The sequence below is a fragment of the Oncorhynchus keta genome, chromosome 34, assembly GCF_023373465.1.
Source record: "Oncorhynchus keta strain PuntledgeMale-10-30-2019 chromosome 34, Oket_V2, whole genome shotgun sequence".
NCBI lineage: Eukaryota > Metazoa > Chordata > Actinopteri > Salmoniformes > Salmonidae > Oncorhynchus > Oncorhynchus keta.
In genome coordinates this window covers 62641307-62651219 of record NC_068454.1, presented here as the reverse complement: position 1 = coordinate 62651219, position 9913 = coordinate 62641307, and the positions used below count along the sequence as shown (strand labels likewise).

At 41.0% G+C, this 9913-nt stretch overlaps 1 protein-coding gene across 1 annotated transcript; it reads right to left on the bottom strand.

Moving 5' to 3' along the window:
* Window positions 1-610: 610 nt before the first annotated feature.
* On the bottom strand, window positions 611-8405 carry LOC118367492 (cathepsin K-like). Its single transcript, XM_035751015.2, has 8 exons — window positions 8238-8405; window positions 5656-5782; window positions 4727-4849; window positions 3221-3373; window positions 2208-2426; window positions 1590-1755; window positions 1336-1444; window positions 611-1200 (listed from the first exon to the last, which is right to left on the bottom strand). The coding sequence occupies exons 2-8, from the start codon at window positions 5779-5781 to the stop codon at window positions 1101-1103; spliced, it is 996 nt and encodes a 331-aa protein (XP_035606908.1). The 5' UTR covers window position 5782; window positions 8238-8405; the 3' UTR covers window positions 611-1100.
* Between the last annotated feature and the right edge of the window lie 1508 nt (window positions 8406-9913).

The window sequence follows — 9913 nt, the reverse complement described above, 5'->3', positions numbered from 1 at the left end:
CTTAAATATCTGTTAAAATATATAAACAATTAGGGTTAAGTGACTTGAGGGCACATCTACAGATGTTTCACCTAGTTGGCTTAGTGATTCAAACCAGCAACCTTTTGGTTACTGGCCCATTGCTCTTAACAGTAGGCTACCTACCAATCTCTTTTTTTAAACATTGCCATCAGTGTATGTATAAACATTACATTCAATCAAAGCTACATGAACTATTCAGGAGAATTCAACTGATTTTAAGACTAGATCACAGGAAGTCTGTTGTTTGAGGGGGTGAGTCTGAGGCAGGAAGAGGCGTTACTGGTATGAAACTGGTATGTGACATTTTCACCTGTTTATTCTGTCATTGTCTCTCTCAGGACCTCAAGAAGTCTTCTAATCTGTACTGTATTCATCATCAGATTTAACAGTCAACACAAATACATGTATAATTCTTACATATTGTTGTGTATGTATACAGCACTGCAATAGGGTATACTGAGTGGTAGTTGATTTGAGATACTTAATATAGCTGAAGAACCTCAGGAACCTTAATCTTCCTTTTTGAGTTTTGTCTTTCTTTCACTTCTCTTTCCTTCAATGGGGAAATGTACAAGCACACACACTCACATTTCAAATTAATCAACTTTTATTCCATTTAATAGAAAACAATGTTACAATTCAATCAACAGAATTTGGTGTAAAAGTGCTGAACAATAAAATAAGTCATCATCAAAAAACCCACCAAGAGCAATCTTGATCAACAAGCCATTTTTGCATTGACAGGAAAGCGAGACAAAACTCCCATTGCACAGCAATGTTACCTGACACACTGAATACAACCTATGTAAAGTGCTGTGCACTACGCACAATCTTCATCACAATCATAGTTGTTCCACTGTAGATCAGACTACAATTGAAGTCTGGCAGTTTGAAGATATAACAATAAGACTTGATGTAGGGCTTTTAAAAGTGCTTGCAAAAGAACTCTGGGATACTCAAACCTCCAGACTATATGAATGTGCTATTCCAGAAACATAGTGTTATTTTCTGTATTGGGTGTAGTCATTGATATGTGGTTTAGCTTCCCTGCTTCCATGGTGCCCTCTGCCGCTTGGTGTTCACATGATGGGGTAACTGGCCAGGTTGGCAATGCCACACGCATTCCCGCGGTTACGTGCCATCATGATGTAGCCCTGTTTGCCCCAGCTCTCGCTCCAGCTGTTAGAGAGGGGGGAGAGCAAGAGAGAGAGGATAAAGAGAATGAATCGTGATTTAGAAAAAATACATTTCAAGTCAACAGTGTGAAACGTGTTACCTGATGCCATTGAATAAGCCCAGTGCATTGTGACCCACCTGTTCTTGACGATCCAGAATTTCTCGCCCTTGGCAGTTTGTCCATAGCCCACTGCAAGCACGGCGTGGTTGATGTCATCCTTGTTGCAGTTGGGGTCGTAGTACACGCCTGAGTAAATAACAGTGTAAAGGAATGAGCTTCAATAAGCTTTAAGAGAAGCGCTTTAGGAGTCTACTGGCATGTGTTGTGTGTTAAACCACTACAAGTGGTTGATTCTTCTATCCATGGTTCTTGGAGGCAGAATGTCGCTCACCTCGCTGGTAGAATTGGAAGGTGGAGAGGGTGGCATCGATGCCCACAGCCACAGGCCCCACTTTGGCTACAGCCTTGGTCAGTGCCTGCTCGTCTCCCTCAGGGATCTCCTTGAACCCGCGACACTGAGCACCCATGCCAGATGCGTTGTAGGCACACTGCTCATCCTGTAGACAGAGTGGTAGAGTGGTGTTCTATATATCACAGGAAAATGTGGACAACTACAGAAGTGGTAAAGAAAGAATTGCCTGAGTGTTATGTTTTTTACATGCAAGCAAATTACAAAAAAATATGGAAGTGAGTATTTGTGTTGTTTGTAGTTAGGCCATTGGAGAATACATAAGACCATGGACGTCACCGCTTCCCGGAATTGGTCCAAAAAATACATTTTAGCACTTTATGGTTAACCGCATGTGATTATTCGCTTGTTTTGGTTAAAGAGCATGTGATGTGATGCTCAATCAGAAACTGCAAACGTCATCCAGCATATTCCAACTCACCTGACGTGTTGTAAGAAAACGTTGACTGAAAATGTCATTTCAAACTAAAACAGCTGTTTGGAGAACTACTAAAATGACAGTCACATTCTTTTTCAATGTCAGCCAAACCATGCCCCTACCTGGCCAAGGTAAGGGTAAGCCTCCTCTGTGTCGATGCCTCCGTTTTCCTCAACGTATTCGAAGGCGTTGGTCATGTAGCCTCCACCACAGCCATTGTTCTCAGTAACACAGTCCACCAGGTTCTGGGGGCTGAGGTCTATCAGTTTGCCTGTGGTCTTTGCCAGCTGGCCCTCCAGGGCCCCAGCAGAGCTGAAGGCCCAGCAGGAGCCACAGGAGAGCTGAGAAAGAGAGGACATAAAACATTTACAGAGCTGCCTTCTCCAATTTGTCCATAAGGTGGTACACTTTGACAGAGAGTCAAAGGCCCTGATTGAAAAAAATCTTTCAGAGGGTTTGAGCAAATGTTTTTTTCGTCTGGCCTCAGAACTTCTGTAGTTATCTTATTCACCACTAGAGGGTAGACATACTGCACTTACGCCTCACTATCGATCACATCCCCCCTGAACCTGACAGCTCTTTGGTGATACCACAGACTATTAGTGCTCATGTAAAGTGACCTAATGTTCATTAGATGAATGGTATAAATCTAGGGCTAATCTCCCAGTGTTCCCTGGTAAGCAAAGATGTACTCCACATTTCAGCCTGGGTACTTAATGTACCACTTAACTAAATTCCATGTTTACATAAATAATAAATAATGCCTTAGTGTCCAATTAGATCATAATGAGTAATTACCTTTCATAATCAAACATTCTTTACTTGTCTAAGTCAATTAGACAAACCATGGGTTTTTATTGTCCTAGACAGGTTTCGTGACTGTACTGTAACTGTGATCATTTTCTACCTCACTGAAAGCAAAGAGGAATATGAAATCTGTTCTTTATAACCCCGTGTTTCCCCTAAAAATGTTCAGATGGCACCCTGCCTAGATTGTTGCTCTCTACCTAAAACCATTATTTTGGCCTCAATTAAGCTTGATTGAACATTTTGGTGCAACAAATCTAGGAAATAAGAAAGAAAAAGAAAAACACTGGACTTGAGTGACAGGTCTTTGTTGTTCGCATCCTCTAACCTGGTTCTTGACTGGGGTCACCATGCCCTTCTTGCGGTAGTCGATGGACCTGGGGAGGTTCACCACATTGTTGCCAGGGATCCAGGTGTTGCTACGGTCCCTGTTCATGGGCACCTGAAGGCCAGTCAGCTTCGCAACTATCTCCTCTGACGTCTGGGGAGAGGAGAGGGATGAGGATGAGGGAATTATGCATGCATAGCAATAGACTATGAACCATTTACCCACTATAAGTAGAGATAAATGTTTCCATGTTTATAGTCCAGCAGTTATCACATATAGATAGATCAATGGCTTATTAATCCCATTGGAGATCATGAAATACATTTTTTTTTTAAACAGGCACATTTGACATAATTCTAAACCCACCATGCCCTGACACGAGTACGAGTGCTGAAACATGTTAGGTTCCTGCTAGTCTCAGTAAAACTGGAAGTACTATACATCCTTCTTTTATTTACAGCGTATCTGTAATGCTCCGGGTGTCGTGGGTGTGGAGTCGAATGCAGGAGACAGAGTTCAATGCTGTGCGTCTTTTAATAGCACCAACGCACCACAGGGTGCTCACAAAAGTTACGTTCCCAAAACACAGGGAATCAAAAAATACAATGGAAAAATCACGACCAGGCACAAACACGTACCTTTACAACAGAGCCGAAGGTTACAATGAAATAATCCCGCAAAACAACCAGGTGGGCCGGCTGTCTAATAAAGACAAACTAATTAACCTGAACAGGTGCTACCACTAAACATACAAGGAGGGGGAGGAAAAACAATCAGTGGCAGCTAATAGGCCGGTGACGACGACCGCCGAGCTCCACCCGCCCAGGAAGGGGAAACACCCTCGGTCGGACTCGTGACAGTATCTCAACATAGAAGTGAAACTGACATTCAGATGAACAGATCTCTGGGTCCTCCGATGGATAATAAATGGACAAAGCATTAATGAGTGGCATAGAAGCCAAGCAGTAAAAGCCAAGCAGCTATATATCAGGTTGCTTTTCCCTACCATTTTAATCTACAGCCCGTTCAAGTTCAAGTCTTCCGCTAACACAGTCATCACTCATGACCAGACCTGACATGCATGTCACAGCTAGGGGTAGATTTAATGGTCACTAACCTAACACCCTCCCTTTTAATCAGTAGGCCATTGCACGAGTAAAAACACAGATGACTGTGTTCTATCTGCACCAGATAAAAGTCACTACTCTGTCCTGTGCTTGATTTTGTTTGTGAAATAAAACTATAAATAAAACCTTTGGGACATTCTCCTATTTGAAACACATACCCAAAATGATAAGTCGTGGACAGTAGGGAGACACTGATTAGAAAGTATAAGCGAGGACAGCAAACACAAAATAGTTTCCCTCTGACATAGCATTCCAGACGTATGTTTCCACATGAAGTTACTTAGACCCTATTTAGACCCCTCCCTTTTTGGTGTGCTTTTTCTCCATGTATGCAACAACAACAAAAAACACCCATAGAGGATGTGGCTCACTAACTCACCATGTCTCCCAGGTGGTTCATGCCCAGCTCGTACGAGTGAATGCCCAGAGCGGCCGCCTCATTGTGGGCTTCGATCAGACGCATGTTCTTCTCCCAGATGGTTCTACGGATCGCCTCCTCCCCCTACCATGAAAACATCAACAAAACACAACTGTCAACCATACAGCTGGCCATTCGTGTGTTCTTTGGTCCCTATGCTCACAGTCTCCACAGTGCAACTGAACTGGTTCATATAGACACAAAATGGTGGAGGTGAAAGGTAGTTAGGAAAATATTTATTGTCAACTCTTTACAGAGCCTTTGATCAGTCATTACAGTGTGTGAGGAATGATGCTTCAAAGCTGGATGTAGTAGGGGAAAAAGTGCTGTTCAGTGTTTTCGGCTGACTGCTGAGGAATGTGCTGACTGCAAATTGTGGGACACACACATCCTGAAGCAGTGAGGCCCAAACATAGTCTTATAAAATCAAGTTATCTTATAGCACTGAAATACTTGAGTTTCAGCTTGGCTGATAACTCTTTACTGTAAAAACAAGGAAGTTGAAATTCTGAACGGAGGATTGGTTCTCATGTTTCCTGCTTTTCTTGCTTGCAAGTTATCATAACAAAACATTTCAAGGGAGAACAACACATACAGAAGTTTTCCACAATAGTTTGTAAACTATTGACTTAAAGATCACATTGTTCTTATACGTATAAGTGACACACTATGTTATAACTAATTTCATAATGATGAATGAATTTGATATTCAAAAGCATTTTTCACCATCAAAGCAAATAAGAAACATCATGAATATTTACTATCCAAGGTTGAGGTAATCGTTCTGTAATTGCTAACCTTAGGAGGAGGAACGGGCAGAACTTAAACAAAAAGCACTGCATAAATGTGAGTAGTTAGCCAGGCAGCCAGAAAGACAGACAGACACTCACCAGGCCATTGTACTCTCTCAGGTGGGTGGTCTTCCAGGAGTCCCATTGTGCGTCCAGTGACATCTCATCCAGAGGATGGGCTAGGACTGAGCCCAAGAGCAACAGTACACAACCACACAGCAGCATTCTGGGAAAAGACATAAGGGCTGCTTTCGTCATTGATGTATAATACATATGACATTGATAAAGAAAATTAGATAATTGCATTATATTTCTACATTTACAAATTGCGGCAGCACCTAATTGTCTAGACCAGGGGTTCTTAAACTTTTTCAGCCTGGGACCCAAATGAGAAATTCTGTGTTTTCCTGGGACCCAAGCTTAGGAAATTCATTGAAATTATGCCTAAAACAAACGCAATATAGACAAAAACAAATATAAATGGAATTAAATATCCATATAAATATATATTCATGTTTATTTTCCTCCATTAAAAACACTCTTACATATCTGTCTAGGTTGGAACTGTTACTGCTAAAATACAATAAATCATTTCAATTCTAACTGGAATAAACTAATTGACCACATCACACAGATGAATAACAGAACACACACACACACAGGCTCAGTTTTTGATAGTGCAACCCTAAATAACAGTACAGATGAAAAATAATCTGGCCTACTGTACATCTTACTGTAGAAATTATTGTTGAAAGAAAGTCTGGGTTGGAACTGTTGCTGTTAAAATACAATACATATTTTTATTCTCAACTGGGATAAACCGATTGATCACATCACATAGATATAGACCAGAAAACACACACACACACAGTCCTAATGAGAGCATGTCTTGACAGTGTAACACTGAGGTCATGCTCAGCCTTGAAACTGTTTCTGTACTTGTTTTTGAAGTATGTCACAGTTGAGAACCCTGACTGACATAGGTATGTGGTGCCAAACTGGACCAGAACATCTACTGCTTTCTCAGTCAGGCAGGAGACCGCTTCCTGTTGTAGATGAACAACCCAGAACTGTGAGTGTGTTTGCCTCAAAAAGCATCTAGTTTCAATCCGTTTATTCCAGTTAAGAATACAAATTATTATTGTATTTTAACAGCAACAGTTCCAAACTAGACTAGTTTTCAACAATAATTTCTACAGTAAGATGTACATTAAGCCTGATCATTTTTCATCTTCATCTGTACTGCTACTAGGGTTGCACTATCAGTAGCTAGCTTGCTTTGGCTAATGTTAGCTATTAACTGTGTACAAGTCCAGGGGATTGTTTGAAAAAGAAACTCACATCTACTACTATGAGAGTTAATTAGTACTCCCTTATTTCTGGTTATTATCACCTGTTATAAAATGACAACAATGCCTTGCTAGCTGACTTACTTTTCCACTGTCGAATCACTGTTTCCTGAATCATTCTGCCCTGTTCTGAAAGAACTCCCTGGGTTTACCATCATGCTGTGGATGTTTGGTCAGGACGTGTCGTTTTATTAATTTGTTCGTTATGAGAGACTCATTACTAAGCGCTTCCACACACAAAACACATTGTGGGCGTTCCTCGTTATAAGTTTGTATGAAAGAGAGATAAACTCATCGCTGTATATGCGTTTCATGACAATTGAGCTCGGTCAGAACTTGTGGCTAGCATGACTCCATTTGATGATAGCGGTGAATGACGGCGAGTGGGAATGACAAGTGGCTGACAGCGCATCATCTGCTGCTGAACTACAGCGCTGCATCGTGTGTGTCGCGAAGTGATCTTCAAGAACACTGCAGAAAAAAATACCCAGTAAACCACGAAGCACACGCAGATGCATTTGGCCAAATCAATTCCAGTAATTAATGAAATAATTATAAATATACTCTGACACGTCGCAACCCACCATTAACAGGTCCGCGACCCACTTCGGGTCACGACCCATACTTTAATAAGAAAGGCTGGTCTAGGCAATCCCAAAGATGGACACGAATTACAGTACAAATACAGAAATGGATGTTGACTTTAATACTGACAACATAACATCCATAAGAGAGCTGAAGTACATTGAGTTTCAGTTCATATTTTTCTGGCTCCGCCTCATTATTAAGTTTGTAACATAACAAAAGACAGTACCTCTATGTTTTATGGGAAATTCCTCAGATCATTCATAGGGAACTTCATGTTACTGTATAAACCTTTGCCGCACAGTAATAATGATAGCAACTTATGGTTTACTCAATGTCTAATATTCCCATTGTTTCATGGTGCTATAAATTAATGTAGGCTATATAGGCTATAAAGGTTTCATAATTAACTTGAGAACAGTTTCATTTCTATGATAATTGTTTGGCTACACCATGACCAAAGTGCATTCTTTGTTGCAAACAGCATATATTAAGTACACTTATAATCACATCACTGCTCTGCAATGTTTTCCCTATAAAACAAACGAATCCTACTATTTGTCAAAACGCAATCCTTCGATTTGGTCAATTGTTTTATGGAAACATAAAATCCCAAGTGAAACTGAAAGTTCTAATGAACACAGTTCAGCAAAATGACAGTGTGAAAAAAATCATATAGGCATAAAGTCAACATCAAAAGTTTTCCGATTTAAGAAATTGAAAAAATGGGGAGTTGGCAAATTCTACCTTGGTTGTAGACTTGGAGAGAAGATGTCGGAAGAATTCCTTTGACCAGTTGTTTCCCTGCGATGAAGTAGGTCACTGTGTGAGTAGTTATATAGTCTGGAGTTTGAGGAAGTGCGACAGGAGCACGGAGTTTAGGAGGGGGAAAAGTTTCAGTAAAGGGGAATTACATCTGGAATCGCTCATCTAAAGGGGCCAGCCAGATGATGTCAGGTGTCAAATTTCAGGAGCGTCTCTAACTTCAAAGTCAATATTTAACATTGCAATAGGCCTTTATTCATTGTGCACATTCATCTCAGTCGCATATGTTTATAAAAAGCGTATGACGATTATTTGAATTAAAAGATGTAGGCAAGCAGTATCCTCTTACTGTTTATTTAGAAGATTCAGAAAAGAAAGAAAAGTAATGATTGTATATCAAGCAACTAAATATTTGTACAATATTTCTTATTTCAGAATGAGCCTACGTTGTAAATTACTCAATGGAGTAATGCAAAATAATTCTAGGCATGCTGTAAATCAGAGGTAAAATTGAGGGTATGTGGTGAGTGGGGTGGTGTTGTTTGGTGGTGGGGGGGATATGCCATTTGGATAACTTTGGACCTTCACTTTGGATAGCTGAAACAATGTTGAATTTTTCGATGCGACTCAAATCAGGGTTATGTATAATACATACAAAAGTTTCACGGTGGCCTCTCTATATAGAATATTAAATACTGTCTGTGGCAAATCCCAACAATTCTATGCTATGGTCCCCCCTTCTGCATATGTTCACGATTGCTCTGTTTTTGGAGTGGGTACTTCCCTGTGTTAGTCAACCCCCTATGGTCCTGAGCCAATGTGTCAGGACTGTGTATATATGAAGACTGTCTCATGATGTTTAGGTACATGCAGTCAGACATGACTCTACATGCTTAAATCACCCCTTAAAAAAGAATGCATCTCGTGACATACACTCAACAATGATAACAACCCACTAAACTGCATGTTGATTACTCACACTTTTTCATGTAAAATAGGGCCCTATTCAACCCAAACTATTCTTCCTGTGCTGAATTCATGTTTGAGTGGATTTTCTGTCACGACTTCCGCCGAAGTTGGTCCCTCTCCTTGTTCGGGCAGCATTAGGCGGTCGAAGTCACCGACCTCCTAGATGTTTAGTTCTCTCTGTTTCAAAAGTAGAAGTGTGATGTTTAAGGTCAAACCATGTGGAGTCTCGAGTATGAGAGTCATTCATGTGCAAGGGAGCTAGTCTGGCACTCATCAATGACCATTTGTAAACTGTCTGATCTCTGGCAGACTGGGGCACCTGGAGCATATGCCCATGGCCCTCCGGAGCTCACTGGCCAGCAGAATGAGACTTAAGCTCCTTTAAGACTCTTTCAGGTACTGATAATGAGACCAAGACTGTCTCCATTGATCAACCAGCAGTTCCCCTCTCAGACCGAGAACATGTCATGGTGATGTGGGGATGTGTATGTGCTTGCATGTGTGTGTGTGTGTGTGTGTGTGTGTGTGTGTGTGTGTGTGTGTGTGTGTGTGTGTGTGTGTGTGTGTGTGTGTGTGTGTGTGTGTGTGTGTGTGTGTGTGTGTGCGTGCGTGCATGTGCGTGTGTTTGTGGAGTGGGTGGCGTTGGTCTTTTACTAGGTATTTTCTGATTTACCATGTTAATGTGACAG